We start from the raw sequence: 23,860 nt of genomic DNA, 5'->3' as shown, positions 1-23,860 counted from the left end.
AATGCTGGGGGTGATGATTATACGGCACTATAGTATTTGCTTAGTGTCCATGGAGGCACACACGTCTGGTTTTGCTCCAGACTTTTTCTTTTTTTTTTTTTTTTTTTTTCATGAAGATGAGACAGGCGACGGACCCTATTGAAAGGGTCCGATCTCCACAAACCATCAATGGGCGAGCACGTGTTGAGTATCGTCTCCACGTATCCTCTGCCGCACCGTCCTATTTTGTCAAGGCCCCCTCACATACCTGAGCTGGGAAGCTGAAGAGGATCGTCAGTGAGGAGGGGGCCTGGGAGGGCTCCTGCGGCGAAGATCCGGGGCTGGAGCCCTTAGCTGTCAGATGCCCACCGGCCAGTGGCTGCAGAGCGGTGCGGAGAAGCCCGCACCAATAAGTAGCGCCATTTTTTTGTAGCGCCTTGGAGTGCCCCCCCCCGTCGCGGGCAGGGGATAAATTGAGGCTGCGGCTTTAGCCGAAGCTAGGCCGCGACCTGAAGTTCCGCCTCCGGGCCGCGCGTCACCTCCGACGGCCCGCCCCCCAGGCCTGGGCGGCGGGGGGATAAATTTGGTCCCCGGCTTCGGCGCGCGGCTTGGCCGCAGACCCAGAAATACCGTCCCTGGGCCTGTCTAAATGCTGGCAGTCCGCCCCACGGCTGGTGGCGCACGATTTTTGTGCGGAGGCGTCCTGGAACGGGGGGGCACAGCACTAGGGTAAGTGCTGCCCAGGAGACCACAGGGAAAACGAGGTACTACCTCCTTCCCCCTATCCCCAGCAGCGGACAGATACAGCATGTCCGAAGTAGCAGCATGCATCTCTTGGCGGTCTGCATTTCCGCGGGCGCAGAGCAAGCGATTATGCAAAGCCGGCGACTCCAAACGCGCCCAGGAGCCCTCCCCTGCGACCGAACCCACAATACTGGTGTGGGCAGACCACAGAGGACAAGGCTCGGGATTCCCGCAGCGCCCGCAACCCGACGCCTAAGGCCGGTTTCACATTTGCGCTTTATAGCGCAGCGACGGCCTGCGCACGGCCGCTAAGCCCCGCCCCCTTTCAGCTCCTTGCCCGCCCCATCCGGTCATCGCCGCCTACTAGCGCACATGGACGCTTCCGATCTGCACACCCTATCTTTAGCATAGGGTGCGCAGATCGTGCGCTGGCCGTGCGCTAGCAGGATTTTGCCGTGCGCTGCTCACTTTTGAAAGTGCGCCCGTGTGCGCCGAACGCAGCATGTTGCATTTCGGCGCGCACGGCGCACCTTTAAAAGTGCGCAGCGCACGATCTGCGCACCCTATGCTAAAGATAGGGTGCGCAGATCGCAAGCGCCCATGTGCGCTAGTAGGCGGCGATGACCGGATGGGGCGGGCAGGGGGCGGGGCTTAGCGGCGGCCGTGCGCAGGCCGTCGCTGCGCTATAAAGCGCAAATGTGAAACCGGCCTAACAGAACCTCAGTGTCCGTCCTCCCCTGCGACCGCGACCAGTGTGCCAACTCCCCCAGAGTGGGTCCTATCACTGTTACAGTTCATGCAATTGAGTCCCTTCAGGCCTCAGATGGGGGCAGGGACTGTGGCTCGCCGGCCTTAGAGGGGACTTCCACCTCAAAGAGCCCCTCGCCTGCAGGGGCCGCTCTCACTCCAGGCAGACCCGAGGGAAACAAATCCACACTGTCGCCCTGGATGCCAAGGCACCGGATGTTCTGCTTCTCACTCCCCGTCACCAGTGGTTGAAAGTGAGCAGACCTCAGAATGCGACTCAGACGAGCCCCATGACCTGGATACTCCAGCGTCACGCAGCGGCTACGGGGCATGAAATGGCATTTAAGCAAGTGAAGTGCCCGCACAGAATTTTTTCCTCTCACCCGGAGTTTGAGGACATAGTGCAGCGGCACAGAGAACGTCCCGACAGGCGTTTCTCGGGTCAAAAGGCTCTCGAAACAAGGTATCCGTTTGCTCCGGACCTCCGTAAAAAATGGATGGAATCCCCGTTAGTGATCCTCCGGTTTCGCGCCTAGCCACTAAGTCCCTGCTATCCGTCCCTAGTGTTTCCTCTATTACGGATCCCACGGATCGCTTTATAGAGAGCTTAGCTCACTCAGTATATGAGGAGTCAGGGTCAGCGCTCGCTCCCTCATTCGCAGCAACTTGGGTAGCCAAGGCTATGATATCATGGTCAGAAACATTAAACAAGGTCGCGCAGGATCTACCTGCTGAGATTTCGGAGGTCGCAGGTCAGATGGCGATGGCCGGAGACTATGTAATCAATGCGTTTTTCGATGCGGACAATTGCTCGGCACTTGCTGCCGCTAATGCAATTTCTATCAGAAGAGCCGTATAGTTAAGGACATGGTGAGCCGATTCTACTTCTAAGAAGTCTTTGACTTTTCTGCCTTATCAGTGCGGCCACCTATTTGGGGAGAAGTTGGATCAACTTATCTCTGACTCCGCAGGAGGAAAGAGCGGGTTTCTCCCTCAACAAAAGGTCAAAACGCTTTTTCGTCACCCGTTTTCAGGCACGTTTTCGGGCCTTTCGCAACCCCGGGAGTACTACAGTGGCCAATTCCGCCGCCTCAGGCCGCCCCAACCAGGATAGGGAGTTGCAGGTCTCATATAGAACCAACTCATTGGGGAGAATGCGTGCTCAGCAGCCCAGATCGAGGGGATCCAGATCCCAAAGATCGTCAGCCAAATGACTCGAGGCCTTTACCAGACGACATCGGCAAGGTGGGCGGCTGCCTACTCTGGTTTCACTACATCTGGGTCAATGTCGCTCACGACGCAAGGGGAAAGGAATTGGTGGCCTCGGGTTACAGAATACAATTTGTCAGATATCCTCCAAGACGGTTTTTCCTTCCCGGCTTCCCAGGGTGGATACCCAGGCAAGGGCTCTATTGGGAGCCATCAAATCGCCCCAGCACAACGGAGTCATTGTTCCAGTGCTGGAACACGAAAGAGCTCAGGGGTTCTATTCCAACCTTTTTGCGGTTCCTGAAAAGGACTGGTCTGTCAGGCCTGTTTTGGACCTGAAACTTCTGAACAAATTCATCAGGATCAGACATTTCCGGATGGATTCTCTCAGTTCAGTCATATCGGCCATGGAGCAGTGAGAATACTTGGCCTCAATAGACATCCAGGACGCATATCTGCATATTCCCGTTTTTCCTCCTCAGCAGAGGTTTCTTCGTTTCACCATCGGCGATCAACATTTTCAGTTCGTAGCGCTACCCTTCGGGCTAGCCACGGCTCCGAGTGTTCACAAAGGTTATGGCAGTTGTCATGGCCACACTGCTTTCTCGAGGCATAGTCGTCTTGCCTTAGGATACTTTCAGATTTCCGTTTTGAAGCATCAGGCAAGATGCGGCGAAAAATGTAAAAACCGGATCCGGCGCCTGTGGCCACCCGATCCGGCTTTTTTCCCATAGACTTACATCATCGCCGCATTACGCCTGATGGCCATGCGGCGTGTCCGGCTTTTGCCGGAAACGGCAAAAAATGCCTATCCGGCATCTGCAAAAAAACGTTGCATGCAAGGTTTTTTTTGACAGCACCGGACCGCTTTTTTGCAGAGCGCATGCGCAAAGACTCTTTATCCCTCTCCCTCTCCTGCACCGTATCCAGCAAAAACAGATGATCCGGCGGGCTGCGGCTTCTACCGGATCAGGTTTGACAACTTTTCGCCGCAGCCCCCCCGGATTTAAAAATCTGAAGTCTGAAAGTAGCCTTTTATCTGGGCGACTTCTTGGTCAAGGGCCCGTCAATACGGGCATGCGAGGAAAAGGTCAACATCACGCTAGATACTCTTGCCCGCTTAGGATGGTTGGCAATGCAAAGAAGTCATCCATTGTGCCAGCTCAGAGGATCTCCTTCTGGGAATGATCTTCGACACTTGCCAAGGGTTGGTAATTCTCCCTCAGGAAAAGGCGCTAGCTCTCCGGCAGGGAGTCCGGACACTTCGCCAACCAGTCCCTCATACCATTCGATCCGAGATGAGGATTCTAGGGAAAATGGTGGCAGCAATGGAAGTGATACCTGTCGCCCAGTTCCACCTTCGCCCCCTGCAGCACGCCCTCTTGTCAGCCTGGGACAAGAATCCTTTCACGCTCGATCGGCGGTGCCGACTGTCCTCTCAAGTCAGGCAGTCGCTCGGATGGTGGATAACCAGTTCCTCTCTGGCCCAGGGGAAACCTTTCCCCCCCCCCCCAGATCATTGGCTGGTAATGACAACTGACGCCAGTCTCCTCATTGGGGGAGCGGTGTTTCGCCACCACACAGCCCAGGAACGGTGGTTGCCACAGGAGGCATGCCTCCCGATCAACTTATTGGAGATACGAGCAATTCGGCTGGCTCTGCAGAAGTTTCTTCACTTTCTAGCAGGCCGCCCCGTCTGGATTCAATCGGACAACGCCACGGCGGTGGCTTACATAAATCATCAAGGGGGCCCCCGCAGCAGAGCAACCATGTGCGAGGTGGAGCTCGTTCTTCAGTAGGCCGAAGCAAACCACTTGGTGATTTCGGCTGTCCACATTCCGGGGCGTGGAAGATTGGGCGGCAGACTTTCTCAGCTGGCAGGGTCTTGCATCCGGAGAGTGGTCTTTACATCCAGAAGTTTTTCAGCAGATTTGTCAACTGTGGGAAGCTCCGGATGTGGACCTGATGGCTTCCAGAGTGAATGCCAAGTTGCCCACGTATGTCGCTCAGGCCAGGGACCTGCAGGCATTCGCGGTGGACGCGTGGGTTCTGCCATGGAACCAGTTTCGCCTCCCATATCTATTTCCCCCACTGCCACTACTTCCGAGAGTCACCAAAAAGATCAAGAGGGAAGGGGTGCCGGCGATCCTGCTGGCCCCAGGCTGGCACCGTCGAGCGTGGGACGCAGATGTAATGCAGCTGCTCGCCGACGTTCCTTGACGCCTGCCAGAGCGCCCAGATCTACTGTCTCAAGGACCGATTTGCCACCTGAACTCAGGGACCCTGTGTTTGACAGCATGGCCGTTGAATCTTGGATTCTAACCCAGGCAGGGTTCGGGAGCAAGGTGGTCGCTACAATGATTAGCGCCCAGAAGCCTGCTTCAGCACGAATTTACCACCACACCTGGAAGGTGTTCTTTGCTTGGTGTTTCCCCGCTGGGATTCTCGATCCCCAACATCTTGGCTTTTCTCCAGTCGGGCTTAGAGAGCCCGGATAGCTCAGTCAGTAGAGCAGTAGACTCGGGCTTTGCCCCAGGTTCCCTTAGGAGAAAAATATCGACCTTATCTGCCCTGTTCCAGCGCAGAATTGCTACCAATTTGCAGGTGAAGACTTTTCATTCAGGGAGTCTCCCACTTGGTACCTCCCTATAAGGCGCATATGGACGCCTGGGACCTTAACATGGTCCTAAGTGTTCTGCAGGAAGCTCCATTTGAACTGCTTCAAGATATATCTTTCATGTACCTTTCCTGCAAAGTGGTGTTCCTAGTGACCATCACTTCCATCAGGCGGGCTTCAGAGCTGGCGGCCCTATCCTGCCGAGCTCCGTTCCTCACTTTCCATAAGGATTAGGTGGTCCTCAGACCAGCCCCTCCTTTTCTGCCGAAAGTCGTGTCCTCTTTTCACATTAATGAAGATGTTGTTTTCCCTTCATTTTGTCCAGCACCGGTGCGCCATGTGGAAAAGGCTCTTCACACGTTAGACCTGGTAAGAGCCCTCCGGAGGTACATGTCGGGGACGGCACCCTTTGGTCAGACTGAGACGCTGTTCGTGCTCCCCGAACGGCGCAGGAAGGGACTCGCTGCCTCAAAATCGACCATAGCCAGATGGATTCGTTGGACGATTCAGGAGTCCTACCGCATTAGAGGCACGCCGATTCCAGCAGGGATTGGAGCGCACTCTACCCGGGCAGTGGGCTCCTTTTGGGCGCTTCGGCATCAGACTTCGACGGAACAGGTTTTCAAGGCAGCAACCTGGTCCAACCTGCACACATTTGCCAAACATTATAATATCGATGCTCAGGCCTCAGCGGATGCGAGCCTGGGTAGAAGGATTCTCCAAGTAGCGGTGGCGTACCTTTTAAACAGGAGGTGCATGTAGCTTGGATTGGTGAGTCAATCTCCCACCCAGGGACTGCTTTAGGACGTCCCACAGTATCTGTGTCCCCCAATGAGGCGAAGGAGAAACATGGATTTTTGTAATAACTCACCGTAAAATCCTTTTCTCCGGGACGCTCATTGGGGGACACAGCACCCACCCTATTAGCCAGTTGGCACTGTTTCTGTTTAGTTAATGCACATTTATGTATGTGATATAAGGGACATGTTGTACCTGTATTAAAGCTGATTTTGTTGTCCTCCTACTGCTTTGGCACCAAACTGAGTTCCGCCCGCAATAGGGGCGAGGGTGTTGTGAGGTAGCGCTGGCATTCAGTTAGGGAATCCTCACTAGGCAGCGAATAAAACACATCCGGCACCGGGTTTTCCATAACCATAACATAGTCCATGCGGTTTATTCCTCCTTCATAAACCCACAGCAGCAATATAAACTTCACATTACAGCATAGCGTCCATTATAGCTTCACTCTGGTTTTCCTTATAGCACACAGGTTAAGCAAATGTCCATTACACAGTCTTTCCTACTGACCCCGGTCAGTACAACACGGTTTTCACGACTGTCACCTGGCCGCACAGGTTCTTGGACCCCTCTACCGCACCGCAGAGGTATCCTATAAATCTTTCTCCTGGGGAAACGGCCGCACTGGGCTCACCGATCCGGACAGTGCCTTACTCACTAGGCCGCCCCATGGTTCCAGAACCACAGCCGGGCAGTGGCTTCCCCAACAGTCAGCCTTCCTGGCTCAGCGTTGCCCTTAGCAACCGACTTTGCAGTCTTCTTCCGTTGCTCCCAGCAACAAGGCTACAACAATGCCCGCATTCTCCACCAATTGTGAGGTAGCGGCTGGCATTCAGTTAGGGAATCCTCGCTAGGCAGCGAATAAAACACATCCGGCACCGGGTTTTCAAAAACCATAGCATAGTCCATGCGGTTTATTCCTCCATCATAAACCCACAGCAGCAATATAAACTTCACATTACAGCATAGCGTCCATTATAGTTTCACTCTGGTTATCCTTATATCACAGGTTAAGCAAATGCCCATTACACAGGCTCTTCAGGCACGTGCAGCTATTCAACACAGCGTTCCCAGCTGTTAGGAAGACGCCCCCATCTCTCTCTCAGACAGGGCCTTCTGTTGTGAGTTCATTCTCTGGTTCACCAGTTGAGTTCTCCTTCCAGACTCCCTCTGGTGGTAACGGGAGGTAGTGAGGCTGATTTGATCGGTGGAGATCTGCCACCTGAGAATGAGGATGACGATTGGATCTCAGGAGTCTGATTGGATTTAAGACAGCTGACGCCCTATTCAGTTGCTGGTGTTTCCCTCTGCTTGTCAGGTCTTGGTTCTCAGCTCTGTTCCAGTCAGCTCAAGTTAAGATTCTCTGTTAATGTTCACACTTGATTTTGTTGTTCTATTCAGTTTTTTGTGTGGTCAGCCAGCCCCGGCTTGGGCTGTGCTGAATTTCCACTCTTATTTATCTGTGTTTGCCAATTTGCTTTTTGTCCCTTATTAGATTGGCCTCTTTTTGCTCTGTCTCAGAATATTTCAGAGTGCTGATATAGTGGGAGAAGTCTAGTGACTTCAGGGTTAATTTTGTTATCAAAAGTGTTGGACATTATTTTGTAGGGTTTTGGGCAGATTGCAGATAATGTCTGTCCTTTCCTCTCCTTTCTAGTTAGTTTGGGCCCCATCGTTTGCTCAGCCTATTTTCCTACCTGTGTTTGTGTTTTCATCTTGTTTCACCGTCAATACATGTGTGGGGGCTGTCTATTCCTTTGGGGTCTGCTCTGGGGCAGTTAGTTTTCCCTTTCCTTGCTTTAGTCCTCCGGCCGTGACGAGGCGTCTAGGTTCATCGAAGGCACGCTCCACGGCTGCTGCTAGTTGTGTGGTAGGATCAGGGATCTGCATAGTTACCAACCTCTCTGGTTTTTCTGGGCTTAGCATGTTTAGGTTTTTTCCTCCTCGGTGACCCATTCATAACAGCCTTCCACACTGGACCAGCCAGGTCCCAGCATTCACCCCATGTGACCTACCCTGACCACATTATATGGTCCATAGCCACGCCCACCGGGTCACATGACTCTGACCTCATCACAGGTCCTTCAGGCATTTACACACTCTTTACAACAGTGTTCTTTAAACACACCCCCTGGGTGGGTTTATAGTTAACCAGGCCCGCACAACTCTAGTTACCTGGAAACTTCTCCCTGACACATTGAAGCAACACCTCAGCAATGTCATTGCTGATCCACACACATACATAAGTCTCCATCTCAAGGCCACCCACCTTGAGATACATAACGGTCCTTCCATATTCTGCCATTCATCCTCCATCTTGGGACATCCACACAGCGCCCCCTAGCGGACACAGTGGTCATTACACCACAGTGTATTCGACGGAGGAGGAGCTATCCTATTTTTTTCACTTAGTGTCAGCCTCCTAGCTGCAGAAGCATACACCCACAGTATCTGTGTCCCCCAATTAGCGTCTCGGAGAAAAGGATTTTACGGTGAGTTATCACAAAAATCCATGTTTTTGTGTGTCTTGGATGAAAGCTGTTCCATCTAAGATATTCCGGATGTCCTGTAGGCTTATGATAAATTGATGTTTTTATGGTGTTGCCCTTGATATGTATGGTCCTGTCCAGAAAGTGTATTTGGGGCTTTGAGAAGTTGAGGGTGTGAGCTTGATGGTTGAGTGGGACTTGTTGAAGTTATTGTGGAAGGTAAGTAGATCATCTTTTGAGCCTGTCCAGATTATTAGCAGATCATCAATGTAGCTGAAGTATGTGAGAGGTTTAATAGAGCAAGATGACAAAAACTCCTTATCTAGTTTAGCCATAAATAGGTTAGCATATTGTGGGGACATTTTGCTTCCCATGGCGCTTGCTCATACCCTATTGGTATAAATTGTTCCCAAAGGAAAAATAGTTATGATGGAGCACAAACCTGATAGATTGCAGTGTTTTTGTGGCTAGATTTTTTTTTTCCTTTTAAAGAAAATATTTGCTTAGAACGATCCTATCCTCATGAGGAATGTTGGAATAGAGAGACTCTACATCCATGGTGGCCAGTATTGTTCCCTCAGGAAATGGGCTCAGGGCTGACAATTTTCAGAGAATATCCGTGGTGTCCTGGTTATAGCTGGGTGTGCGCCTCCCCAAGGATTTCAGAATGTTCCCCACTCAGCTTGAGATCGTCTCAGTTAATGTCCCAATATCAGATATGATGGGCCTACCAGGATTACCTTCTTTATGTATTTTAGGCAACATGTAGAAGGTAGCTGTTGGGGGATTGTCTGGTATTAGTCCCAGTAGTGAGGATGAAGTAGAATCAAACCTATTGATATGTGTTAGTTCCTGTGTGTATTTTTTGGTGGGATGGTCCTGAAGTGGAGTTGTCTGTGTGCTTCCTGGACAAGGATGAGGGGACAATGCATACCCGGCTTATACTCGAGTCAATATGTTTTCTCAGTTTTTCGTCGTAAAATTAGGTGCCTCGGCTTATACTTGAGTATATGCGGTATGTTAAGTATATATTGAAACATCTCTTGTTAACAACAGTGTAGCATGAGGATTACAAGTTACTTGCCTCCATCAGCAAATTGCTGGTTACCATATTCAGCAGTGTTTGCATATAAATTAGTAAGAGTGCTAATCAATTTGGATTATTCTTAAATATGGATATGCCACAAATGTCTGGTAGCTCTTACACCTCTAAATAGGGATACCCTGATCTGCTTGTTGAGGTAGCCATGGGCTGGTCAGAAAAGAAGTGACTAACGAACAATTCATGTCTGCACCTCTTTGTATTTTAGTTTTTAGGAGTTAGAGAACCTGTCAGCAGGATTGTGCACAGTAACCCACACACAGTGTCAGGTTGGCGCCGTTATACTGGATAAAATTATACTTTGATGAAATCTGTCTTGTGGTTGTTCTTTAATCTTTATTTTCAGTTTTGTGTATGTTAGTGAGATTCTTGTGCCCTAAAGCGGGTTTGGTGTATGTAGTGCTCTGATTATATATTCATAAAGAAGACTGCTGATAGGTCACTGATCCCTCACTGACCTGCCTCCTAGTTTGCATAATGAATTTCTGTATATACGGTACTTAAAATAAAACAACGCTTCTTCAGGTAGGTGCCAGCAGTGGCACCTGCTCTGCAGCAAAATCGCATGTTTTTTGTGCCAATAATACATTTTATTCAGGTTATTCAACTAGAGGTGAAAAAAACTATTTGAAAATGGCACCTGTGCGGTAGCTGCTATTGGTGTCTAGCTGTGATCCGATAGCTGCTACTGTGCAAGCGCCGGCGGCGCCATCTTACTGGAGAAGAAAAATAAATTCTTCCTCCAAGATGCGCAGTAGCAGCTCAGAGAGATAGCCAAGAGCTGCTACTGTGCAGGCGTGGACAGCCATGAGGGCAGTGCAAGGGGCTGTTACAAGCAGTGTTCACTACACATTACGCATGGCTGTAATCACTATCTGGCACTCAGATTAGCAGCCTGCCACACAGTGTGTGAGCACAGAATTGGCAGTCATAGCACCCGGGGAGTAATTATAGTCCACAGTCAGAGCTTTACCATTCCCCGCATCACTCTTATGGTTGGAAGTGAGTAGCTGCAGGGAAGATAGATGTTCATTTCCTCCCTGTAACCGCTGCTCCAGTGAGGCAGGATTTTTAGACTATTTACCTTCTGAGTAACTGTATATCTGCTGGGAAATAACATTTTTGGACGTGACAGGTTCCATTTAGTAGCTGTCTTTAAACTGGCTTCATCTACTGCGTCCCTCTTTCATAGCTGTTTTATCTATGACCTGCTCTTACCGGCCTATTGTTTTTTAATATGACACCATCTGTCATAATGTAGGTATTGTTTTAGTATCCAGCTTGCCTACAGATTTACCACTTTAATCTCTTGTTTTGCATCGATATTTGTTCTTTTGACATGACTACGTAAACAATGAAACTGTCCCCTTTAGTCTCCAGTAACTTGGCTACCAATGCTATTTATATGGTTTGCTTTATTTTTCTCCTCGAAAAGGGATTAATCAGAACAGAAGAGTGAACAGATTGCATACGATGTCTGCGAACAACAGACAACTAATGTAATAAATAATGTATTTGAAGAGCTGTTGGAATACTGGATATACTTGTACCCTAGGAATGATTTTAGTACTTAGTTGTGTTGTGAAATATTAAAATTTGAGGGTCCTCAGCGGTTGATACCTTTTTAATAGCGAACTGAAATGGTAACAATGTAAATTGTTGAAAGTAGGCTATCGTGGAAAGTTTTTCTTGTGATATATTTGAGGTAAACTGTTTAGCTTCTCATAATGTAGAGAAAGATGAAGGGAATCTGTAGGATCAATCCTCCTATGCTGTCTATATAGGTATGTAGTTCATAGGAAGTTGAATAAAATGAGATCTGCGATCTGATGTTTTATTCCAGAAAAATCCATATTTTTCTTGCCTGTAAATAAGCTGTTAATAGCTATGGGCCGGACACTGATCTCCCTGAGAATCTGCCTTTTAAAGCTTATTATAAATGTAAGGGGGCATTACCAGTGTGAGACATGTAATGACTGACAGTCTGCTCTCCTGACTCTTCCTTTCATTTAAAACAAGACGAGCTCGGGAGGCAGAATTTCGGGGAGATCTGTGTCTGGCCCATGGATGTGAATGGCTCATGTACATATTAAGAAAAACGTGAATTTCTCTGGAGTAAGACACAAGATTGCAGGTATCATATTATTTCACTCTCTATTACCCTCATGCCCATATAAACGTTTAGGGTTAATCCTACTGTGACAGATTCGCCTTAAATTAAGAATACAAATTGCCCCAACGGCGTCCATATCCTTAGTAAATAATACACCAGAAGAGAATAAGGTTGGCACTACTATGTCAGGTATACAGCAATGGGCAATATCCCCAGGTCTCTGTGTAAATCAGAGAGATGCAACAAAATCCTTCATGAAGAGCACTGTATTCACGGCACTTCCCGCACAAATCTTCATCCAAGATTATTCAGTCCAGCCAGGTCCAACTAATACATCTGGTAATTGACAGGGTAAGTGACAGATACAGGAATTATGCTCTTTTTCTCATATATACCGTAAACGTGAAGCTTGCTAGTAAGCATTAACACCTAGACTGAAGTGGTTGTAGTCTCCAGTGATTTACAGCTGCAGGGTCCTTGCTGTCACACATCTCTCACACCTTCACAGTTATATACAAGTTACACGTAGTAGCAATTGTGTCTGCAAAATGTTCTTTGTTTCCACACTTCCCCTGAAATACTGCTCTTTATTCCCTAAACAACTAGCAATCCCCTTAACCCTTTCTCTTTGTGACCATTTTTCTTTTTCTTCTTTAACTTGTGTTTTTACGTCCCAGTTTGCCAAAAGCTAGAACTTAAGATGGCTTCGCTTTTGCTGGAGACATAGTTAAGACTGGCACCTCTGGGAAAAAATTTGGGGGTGGAATTGAAAAGAAATCTCAATTCCGTGAAAGCAACTCGAGTTTGATTTATACGCTCTCACTTAGCAGTAAAAATTATATGTAAGCTTTTTTTTTTCTGTGGGTCAATATTGAACAAAACCAAATATATATTTGTATGTTTTCCTGTTTATTTTTTTTTATATCAGATTGATAAATGATATTAATAAATTACTTTAATCAATCAATCGAACTTTGGCTTTTAGAAGTTTGGAAGGAAGGAGTGCATATGTGGTCCCTTTCCACTATAATAAACATGTAATATGGAAGCAATTAATATGCCAATTTCTGCTGTGAATTTGCAAGCTGAAATGCATAGGGTTAAAACCTCATACCGTCAGACTAAAATGCACATGGCTACCTGCAGTGGTTTCCAAAAGAAAGTCACTTTAATACGTAATGTGATGCTAATTTCAAATTCAGACAGGAAAATTTGCACCATTTGAACAGCTTTGTGGATTACCCATTGTAACTAATGGAAGGCTGTTAGTAGGGAGATTTATTTTTGACCACTCTACCTGTGCACTCCTTTCCGCTATTGATCTAAGACTAACATCCTCAATAATCCGAACCTCCCAATCCTGTCGCCAAGATTTTTCGCATGTTGCGCCAATTCTCTGAAGTGCACTACCCAAGACAAATTGATTAATTCTCAATACCCACAGTTTTACGAATGCCCTAAAAATACATTTGCTTAGACTGGCCTATCGCCTCACCTTACTTATGTAACTATCCTCGTCTTGCGCTTCCAAAACATTCTTCCAAATGTGGTTCCTCGTAGCATCTGTTCACACACCTTCCATGCACTTGATAGCCCTTTGTGTCTATACTTTACACATACAGGCGTTATGTGGACCGTACAATACAAGCAGATTTTACCGTGCCATTTACCTTTTGTGCCCCCCACCTCACTTCCCTTGGTATCTGTTGAATTATGTGTTTACTCTGTAATGTCTTTATTGTCTGTACAAGTCCCCTCTGAAATATAAAGTATTGCGGAATATGTTGGCGCTATAGAGATAAGAAATATTATTGTTATAGGTTCTTATAGTTATTAGGATATACAAAATATATTCTGAATAGTTCCACCTGGGAGGGGACAAATAATGCTGCCACATATTGCTTCCACATAGTGACTAATACCACCATACTGTTACAGAATAAAGTCCTCTGTGTTTAGACCATTACTACCACCATTCAGTGACCATAGTGGTAAATTGCTGTTCCATGCAGACGCTCTACAATACAGTTAAATCCACAAACTCACGGCCACAAACTCACCGGAGGTGTCTTTCTTACTTAGAGTCGATAACTTTCTAATTTTTAAATAGATAAACCAACTTGCAGGACCCTGGTGAAGTGGCCACATCTATAGCCCCAAAGTAAGCTCCACAAACCACCTCCTGTCTGTTCATTATTAGCAGCCTGGTGCAACGTCATGAATGTGTCATGCCCGGCTTTAAAATCAGGAAAAGTGTCGGGTGGTTTGCAAAGCGTGCCCTCTAGCTACCAAAGGCTTCTGACCTGGCACCGAACCAGAGTAATCCAAATCCACAGGCTACTGACCTGGCACCGGACCCGAGTCCTACAAAACCACAGGCCACTTACCTTGTACCAGACCGGAGTCCTACAAATCCACAGGCTACTAACCTGGCACCGGACCCGAGTCTTACAAATCGGTTTGCTCATCTCTAGCTCCCACACTAATGTAATGTTTCCATTTGTCCTCAATTACATGGAGTGTTAATTCCACTTCTTACTGGTGTTTCTGAATCTGGTTTTCTTAGAGTGAGACCGGACAGTATTGATGTTCTGACTTATTGTCCTAGAGCAGGTGTGGGGAATTAATTTTCCCGAGGGGCCACATGTGGAGGGCCGAACCAATAGCTTGAAATTAATTCTACTCAATATTAATTTATTAATATTAATTGTATCACTTAATATCGAGCAAAATTTAGTATGCTGACACCCCCTATATATCTTTAAACCCTCCCCCACACAGCCCCTTATATACAGAATGAGCCTCACACAGCCTACTACATATGCGGCATGAGCCCCACACAGCCTCCCCCCATATGTGCTGTACGTCACCTCCATAGAATCCCCATGTATTGTCTGTCACCCCCCTCCATAGAATTCCCATGTGCTGCACGTCACCCCCATAGAATCCTCATGTTTTGTCTGTCACCCCCCCATAGAATGCCCATGTGCTGCACGTCACCCCCATAGAATGCCCATGTGCTGCACGTCACCCCATAGAATGCCCATGTGCCGCACGTCACCCCCGTAGAATGCCCATGTGCCGCACGTCACCCCCGTAGAATGCCCATGTGCCGCACGTCACCCCCGTAGAATGCCCATGTGCCGCACGTCACCCCCGTAGAATGCCCATGTGCCGCACGTCACCCCCGTAGAATGCCCATGTGCCGCACGTCACCCCCGTAGAATGCCCATGTGCCGCACGTCACCCCCGTAGAATGCCCATGTGCCGCACGTCACCCCCGTAGAATGCCCATGTGCCGCACGTCACCCCCCGTAGAATGCCCATGTGCCGCACGTCACCCCCCGTAGAATGCCCATGTTCACCCCCATATTCATACATATGAAAAGAAAAATACCACATACTCACCTCGTCCCGTTCCCAGGCGTCCTGCTTCTGCCTCTGCCTCCAGAGCGCTGACTCTCCGGCGGAACATAGCTGATGCGATGACATGACGTCATTGCGTCAGCTGTTTCACACGCTGATTGGTGGAGGAAATGGCTGTAGGCCCCTCCTCCACCAATGCTGACAGCGGGCAGGAGACAGTGGGCGGAAGAGCATGGTGCGGCCCGCGGACCTCAGGTTTCCAGCCCCACGGCTGTCTCGGTCCGCACTTTACCCAGGTCTGTCCTAGAGTTATTTGGCTATAGCTTTAAGAAGTGGAATGGCTGAAGGAAGGTTATGAACGTTGTGAACAGTGAACGGTGTGATGCTATCTCTCCCTATAACTGTTAGCCCGGGTGCACATCGTGTTTTCCTCCCTTATCTGGGCACCTCATGGCGTATGAAGAGGGGAACGTGGTGTGAACCTAACCTTAGAGGAAAAATCACATGTGACGTGACACAAAGTTAAGGGTATGTTCACACAGAGACCAAGGTGGTTTTCAAGAGAAATATTAGAAACAATGCAGTATGTTATCAATGTGGGTTGTCTTCAGTGTAAAGTGACACGCGCATTCTAGGAGGAATCTACCTAAAGTGGCATGTCACTTCTTTTATTTTCCTGTGGTGCAGTTTTTAGAACTCCAAGGGAAACAAATGGCAATGTGATTATCCCACTAACAACGGGTCTCAATTTATGTGAAATTTGTGTTTTTTGCAGATTTTGATGTGGAAATGTGTGGGTTTTTTTCCTCCCCAAAATCTGTGTTTTAGCATAAGATGGTCTCCGCTGCAATGACTTTCTGCCCTCTCGATCATGATTATACATAAAATTTGCATTCAAAATGGCAATCAGTGGGGCATCTCGTAACTGTCCTGGTTGGGCCCATATAATATCTCAGTGGAGTTGTCTGGCTTTATGATGTTGGTGACCTTTGGATAGGTCATTGATATCATAAGCCGGACAATCTCTTGAAGTTTCGGAGTGGAGCATTTCACGTCCCTTGACATCTGATGATACACAAGTGATGAAACACAAAGCAGTGGTTTCACATATTTTAGAGATTTTATTTCTATGTACTTTAACATGTCACATTAATTTACATTTTTCTAATCCTATTTTTATTTTCTTTACTTTTCCCAGGCACTGTTTACCAAGATGCTGCCAAGTGAATGTTCAGGACTAGCTCCGGTGGCACCTGGTGAGAGGTGAGAACACTCATGAACGCTCTTTCCCATCAATTTTCCTTGGTCATGTTTGTAACTTCCCATTGATAAAACTGCAGAGGATCACTGGCACGCAGCTTATTTAGGAAATTCGGATTCTTCCCATTAGACTGTTCTCCCACACTGCACCCAGCACGCACCTGGCGCCTGGCCACGATCCATCCCTCCGGAGTGCTCTGATCATTTTTTCCGTTTCAGGTGCATTTCTTCTTGGCGTAAACATGTTTGAAGAGCTAGCAGTACTCTTGTCACAAGGGAGATGACTTACTTGTTCAGAGAGTAGTTAGAGCTCTTAATGTAATCGTCTGAAAATTAGTATAAGTGCAGCTACCGATCTGCAGCGGTATTGTGAATTTTAGTACTGTAGTTGAAATGCTGAATGTAGCGTGACATGAAATGGTTCTGATGTCCCTCTGTAAAGGGAACATGGCACCAGTGAGCACATCCAGCAAGTAAACATCTTAACAGAAACTGAACAACAGTGTGCGGCACATTTACATTTCTGTAACACGCGGCAGGCATTGTATCTAACCTGAATGACTGCAGCAGTATGGCAGAGACAGGAAAGGGTCACTGCCTTGTGTCGTGTTCTGCCAAGAAAGCCTGGTTCCGGCTCACGGAGCACTGCCTTATATCACCTGGTGCGCTTCCTCCGCTGCTGCTTATACATGTTGTTTCTTTCCTTACTCAACATGAACGTTTGTGGGAGGTAGGGGCATTCTCTGTGGACTGGATTTCACCACCTGGATAATTTATCATAAATTCTAGCTGTCTGCTAAGTGATTCTTGTATGGCTGGCTGTAATAAATTCTACCAATACACTTGAGCAGACTTGCTAAAAAGGTAGACCTAGAGCGCAGGCGAGAATCTTGTGTATCTCAGCCAGATCCTCTGTAGAAACGCTGCATTTTTCTTAAGCAAACAGTGCTCATTGCATGCTAATAATATACAGTAGATCTGTCACTGTTGGGTTTTCTCCTTCCTGAGATGCATACAAAGCACTTTAAGCAGATCATGGAGCCTTCTTATAATAAAGCTAGATTGTATTACAAGTCCAAAGGAAACCTGTGTGTGGATATGTTGACATAATCCATGACTTCTTATTGATCTCTTTCAAAGTAGTCCTGGGGGTATTGGTGTGCAGTCTGAAATCTATAGCAATATCCTATGCCTGGTAGTGTTATGAGGCGCATATAAACAAGTCAAGGGTAAAGGTACCGTTACACTACGCGATGCACCAGCGATCCCGACAACGATACGACCTGGTAAGGATCGCTGGTACGTCACTAAATGGTCACTAGTAAGCTGTCAAACAGACGGACCTACTCAGCGACGCAGCAACGATCCGGCGATTTGTATAACGACCTCGGCGGTCATTGGAACCTTGTCACACAGCAGCTATTCTGACGACTCCCGCCTGCATCCCTGAGTTCTGAGTCGCCAACGAGGTCTCTCGTCGGCGTCAAACACAAAAATGCATGCTGACTAGCGGGACACCAGCGATCAAAAAATGGCCCAGGACATTCAAGCACGATCAACGAGATCGCAGCAGGGGCCCGGTTGCCGCTATGTGTCACATGTAGCGAAATTGATGGCGAGGTCGCTGTTGCGTCACAAAATCTGTGACGTTTCAGCGATCTTGCTATGTGAGACGGGGCCTTAAGGGCCTTTCTGAAAAGTTAACTTCTTATCAGACCTATGTACAAAAATACTTGCCACTCAAAAATGAAGAAGCACTCATATCGTATGAACGTTTTCGGTCCAACTACGGACCTTCATCAGAAAGGTTTTTTTAGTTTCTTTTGGAGAAAACTGCAAAAGATACAGATAGGGTAATGGATATCCTTAGGCGGTAGCAAAGTCTATGCTGCTGGTATTATATAGAAGAAGCTGGAACACGAGTCTATCTGGTTGGAGTTGGATCAATGTGACTGGATAAAGCAGGGCTACAGGAATAGGTTAACAGCGCTAGGGGTGCAGGCTCTGCGAAGAGATACAGCACTTAGTGCCCGCAGGAGGAATCCAGGGTGCCGCCATGTAGGGAGGTCTTGACTCCACAGCCCTGCTTAGCGCAAATAAAATCAGGACATCACTGGCTTTGATCAAGAATTGCCTTAAGTAACGTTGAGCCCTCTCCATGCAATGCAGATGCCAGCTGTGGTTTACAGCCCTCACCTGAGTCTTAAATTATGCAGTGGTAGCTTTCTCTGATTGCAGCAGTTTAACTACTTAGATGCCGCAGATAGTTGCAGGCGTCCCTTCAATTTTATACCCCACAACCTCCCCCCACCATTATGCGATTGCAGTGTGTCAGTGGTTCCATCATGGGAGCCTTCTGAATACCCCGGTGTCTGACATGTTTGCCTTTGCTCCTGTAAAGTCTAGCCTGTGACTGGGATTGGAAAAGCATAAGTTTACAGTTGACTGCAATACTACAGCATTGTACAAGTGATCACAGGTTCACTGATATAGAATGTAAAAAAAAAAAAAAAAAACCTTCCAAACTATAATAAACCAAAAATATAAATATATATTCATTAATATCTTTGATATCCCTACCCACATAACAGGTTAGAATACTGAAATGTAATGTGTCCCACTGAGTAAATACAGGTAAGAAGGGGAAAAAATTTGTTTTTTCGTCACTTTGCCGATGAAAAAAATGGAATAAAAATAGGTCAGCAAGTCAATATGTTCCCCAAAACGATACCAATAAAAAACGATAATTCACTCCCTAAAGACAAGTCTTTGCACAACTGTGTCAACTTACAAAATAGTTATAGTTGCAGAAAATGGCACAGTTATTTTAAATGTAGTAAACCATAAAGAAAAATCTGAATTTCCTACCCCAATAACCATACTGACTCGGTAGTTCAAAATCAGCATGTTATTTTTAATTGCAAAGTGAACTTATATAAAAACGAAACTCCTAATCTATCCTGTTTTTTCTCTAAATTTATAAAATAAGTCATTCAAAACTAAAACTATTCCCGCAAAAAACTCCTCCAGGTATGGCTACATCGATGGAAATGAAAATAGTTCTGGCTCTTGGAAAGCGAGGAGTCAAAAATGAAAATACAGAACCAAACAAAAATAAAAGTGCGAAAATGCTAAAGCATGTCTTAGCCTACTACTGCAGCAATATCTATTCCTTTATTTCTACAATAATTGATTAAAAGTCCATTGAGAAAATTGTCTGCAGCATTAGACGTGAATCATGACCCAGGGCGCCTATTAGAAGGCCTGCTTTCATTATGAAATGAGATTGGAAGTCTATAGTTGTCTCCCTTTAATCCCCATTTTGTGACATGATGTCTTTATGCCTTTTTTTAGTGTTTGCTATATTTTAGATGATTCTATTGAAAAGCTTCAATTTATTTGCCTTTTCCAGCGCTGTTTCACCAACTGCTGTGAGAAATGACAGACACCTTACGGAGCATCCAGAGATTGCCCAGGAAGAAGACATTACAATCTGCCCAGGTACGGGGAAATAACAAATAATTATTCTCTGTTCTCTAGATGTTTCTGCTTTTCAGATCACTGAAACAACGTGGATCTGCTTTAATGAGTTTGCTACCGTGTCATGTCTGATTTTATTAGTACACGGTACTGTAAAATTCTGCAGAATGTATTGCCGCTTAAAGGTAATCTGTCACCTCATTTTTGGCCTATGAGATGCGGCCACCGCTATCAGGGGCTTATCTACAGCATTCTGTAATGCTGAAGATAAGCCTCCGATGTAACCTGAAAGATAAGAAAAACGAGTTAAGGCCCCGTCACACAGCGATCTCGCTAGTGAGATTGCTGATTTTGTGACACATCAGCGATCTCGCCAGCGAGATCGCTGTGTGTGACTGGGATCAGCGACCGGCCCCCCTGCCGGTTATCGCTGATTGTGCAGCATCGGCCAGGGCCGTTTTTCGATCGCTGGTCTCCCGCTGGACAGCGCGCATTGCTGCATGTGGCAGCGAGAGACCAGCGATCAGCAACGCTGTACGCTGGTTTCTAATGTAAACATCGGGTATCCAGGAGCCACGACTCCTGGATACCCGCTGTTTACCTTGGAAACCGGCGTGTACACACTGGTTTCCAAGGTAAACAGCGGGCATCCAGGAGTTGCGCGGCTCCTAGATACCCGATGTTTACATTAGAAACCAGCGTCTCTGGTCCTGATCGCTGGGGCTGTCTAACGATGTCCCAGTGATCCCATCGTGTGGGATCGCTGGGACATCGTTATGTGTAACGGGGGCTTTAGATTATACTCACCCGGGGGTCCGGACCGATGGATGTCATGGTCTGGTCCAGCGCCTCCCATCTTCTAGCGATGACGTCTTCCTTCTGCCGCCGCTCCTGCGCAGGTGTACTTTATCTTCTCTGTTGAGGGCTGAACAGAGTACTGCAGTGCCAAACCTCTCTGACCTTTCCCGGCGCCTGCGCACTGCAGCACTCTGCTCTGCCCTCAACAGGACAGATAAAGTACGCCTGCGCAGGAGCCGCAGCAGAAGTAAGAAGGATGATGTCATCGCTAGAAGATGGGAGGCGCCGGACCGCACCCCCCGTTGGCCTCATCTTATAGGCCAAAAATGAGGTGACCGTTCCCTTTAATAACTGAGGATCATTTGTCGGGTTCTCCCATGAATCCAGTAAACCCCCCTCATCCAAAATGCCCCTAAGCGTTTACGTAGAACAGTAGGCTAGTGTTAGTAATAATTTGTCACCCTGTTTTTTTCCTACTTCAAAATGTATGTCCATTTCTGGTCTGTTTGGGTCGTGGAGGTAGGCAGCAGCACCTACTAGGAGTGCCCCTCCTGTCACTCCATGTCCCAGTAGTTGATTACTGTTAGTGCCATTGGAACCAAACTCGGCTAGATCAGGAAGAAGAAGAATGGCGCATGCGTGTTCATCTCTGCCTAGTCGAGGAAAAATTGAGGGGGTGCTTTTTTTTAATTTCCTATATAAAGTTTACAAACTTGTTACTTTAAAATTTGACAAATGCATGTGAATAAACACAATGAATGCTGACATGTAAGTGTGTGAAACGCGCTGGTTTTTAAAGCTGTCTGTATGCTCGCTATTTAATCTGCATCTTTATGAAGATTTCTTTGATAACCGTTTAAAATTCTTGTAACTGGCTATAGTCACAGATGCCCAGGCCTGCTGTGCTTATGTGCTTCATATTAATATTGTGCACGTGAACAGCTGCTGCTGCTATTGTAGGACCCATGATAATATTTACATGGATGTATCTGGTCTGAGAACATGGTGGCAAACTGGCTGCTTCAGAAATTCTACCTTTTAAACAGTACCTTTTAAAGGGAGTCAGGTTGCAGAGTCTAAAAGGAGATGTGGGGGACCTTTTTTTTTTTTTTTTTTTTTTATACAATTGTGCACTTGCTGGCGGGTAGTTAGCAGCTATCTGCCTCCCCTACAGTTCCCCTATCGCCTTCATCATGTGACCCCTACTGGCCACGATTGTTGGTTCTTGTGACATTTCAGTGACAAAGCTGTTCCTTTCCTTGCACTCTGTACAGTGGACATTGTGTCAACCCGACATCCTCCTGGTTAAGAGCCAGGTCTGTTTTGCAAGCCTGCTTAGGCTGGGAGCTGTAAGAAAGCTGTGGGGGATATGGGGAAACTGGGGATTCATGATTTGGGGGAATCGTACTGTCTAGGTAGGGGCTGTGGAAGCGTCGAACAATGTAGTGGGGAGCTGCAATATACTGCATAGTGCGATTGGCATAAGTGTTCAGGCTATGGAAGGGGTATCGTACGGTTTGGAACAATAGTAGGCATCACTAGGAGCAATATCTCAATGCAGATTCAGGCTATTGTATTGTGCCTGCTTTGATCTGCAGGAATTGTGCTTCAAGGGTGAATTACTATTGTCGGTTCATCAAACTATTCAGGTATGTATGTATTTATACAGCTCTGGCAAAAATTGAGAGACCACCTCACAGTTTTATAAAAATCAGCTTCTCTACATGTCCGATTCCACTCCAGTGTCAGTTGAATTCCAACCAGAGTACACCTCATTCTATTTAATGTGCTTCTGATTAGTTGATCACCTGAACCAAATCTTATTTAATGAAGGAAAGTAAAAAACCCTGCTGTGGTGTTCACAATCCTCTTGAACTTCGACAAGCTGGATGGCAAAACAAGTGCTAGTAATATCCCAAAAGTAATAGGAATGAAAAGAAATAACTTTTAACCAAGGAGCTGAAAAGAAAAGTCTTGAGTGAGGATAAGAAGGGCTCAATTCTGGCTTTACTAGCAGAGGGATACAGTGAGCGTCATGTTGCCTCCGTCCTTAAAGGGAAGGTGTCGCAATTTTATATAATTTGCAAAAAAAGAGTAAGTAACAAAACATGTTTTTTCAGCAAATGTTTTAGTAACTAGGATTTATGGTTTGTTTGTAATAATGTTTTAATGTAGCCACTGGGCGCTGCCATCTTGATTTGCAGATCTGTGGAGGACTCATACAGTCTGCAAATATGGCCGTCCCTGGACATAGGAGACTGCGGGCGGTTCCCGACCCTATCTCTTAACATTGCAGCCTCATTAGCAGTGAACTGGGCACGCCCCTGTGGGCTGCACCATTCACTGCTGTAGGTGTGGCTGGGCGCCATTTTACTGTAGCCCAGTGCTATCTGCTGAGCTCCACTTACCCTCTATCACAGGACCACTTGTGGCATAACAGGTCCTGTGTTGTGAGGAGAGGATGTAGATATGGAGAATGTGTCAGCAGAGGAGAGAACCGCTCACTGGAGCCGGAGGATGGAGAGTGGTGAGTGCGGGTGACTTTCCTCTATGCTCCTCTGTCCTGCTTACTCCAGGCTCGGCCCTGTGCTTCCTGCTCTGTGTTCTTCTGCTCTGTCTCTGCCTCCTCACTCACAGCCCCAGTGATCTCCGGTAATCTGACACCTTCCCTTTTCTGACAGCTTTTATGGCTGTCTTAGGACAGTGACTTATACAGCCCATAGTCTAGTGTATGGGGGGGGCTGGAAGTTTCACCAGTGTGGGCATATCTGTAATATTGTCTCGTGTGAAAGTCTGCTGAGCCGTGTATCTAATCCTCCCCTGTGTGATACTGACTGCTGAGCTGTGTATCTAATCCTATCCTGTGTGATACTGACTGCTGAGCTGTGTATCTAATCCTATCCTGTGTGTTACTGACTGCTGAGCCGTGTATCTAATCCTCTCCTGTGTGATACTGTCTGCTGAGCTGTGTATCTAATCCTCCCCTGTGTGATACTGTCTGCTGAGCTGTGTATCTAATCCTATCCTGTGTGATACGGACTGCTGAGCCGTGTATCTAATCCTATCCTGTGTGATACTGACTGCTGAGCCGTGTATCTAATCCTATCCTGTGTATTACTGACTGCTGAGCCGTGTGTCTAATCCTCTCCTGTGTGATA

The 23,860-nt window shown here is 47.1% G+C and overlaps 1 protein-coding gene across 6 annotated transcripts in view; it reads left to right on the top strand.

Moving 5' to 3' along the window:
* UIMC1 (ubiquitin interaction motif containing 1) overlaps positions 1 to 23,860 on the top strand; it is a 273,520-nt gene that overhangs the window by 127,169 nt on the left and 122,491 nt on the right. For all 6 annotated transcript variants that reach the window (XM_073544992.1, XM_073544993.1, XM_073544991.1 and 3 more), the window contains exons 6-7: positions 16,363 to 16,427; positions 19,837 to 19,925. In XM_073544992.1, coding sequence (XP_073401093.1) covers positions 16,363 to 16,427; positions 19,837 to 19,925 — 154 coding nt within the window. The remainder of the gene's footprint in view (positions 1 to 16,362; positions 16,428 to 19,836; positions 19,926 to 23,860) is intronic.

The sequence above is a fragment of the Dendrobates tinctorius genome, unplaced genomic scaffold, assembly GCF_039654945.1.
Source record: "Dendrobates tinctorius isolate UK_male_01 unplaced genomic scaffold, ASM3965494v1 ptg000139l, whole genome shotgun sequence".
Lineage (NCBI taxonomy): Eukaryota > Metazoa > Chordata > Amphibia > Anura > Dendrobatidae > Dendrobates > Dendrobates tinctorius.
This window is presented reverse-complemented; position numbering and strand designations above follow the sequence as displayed.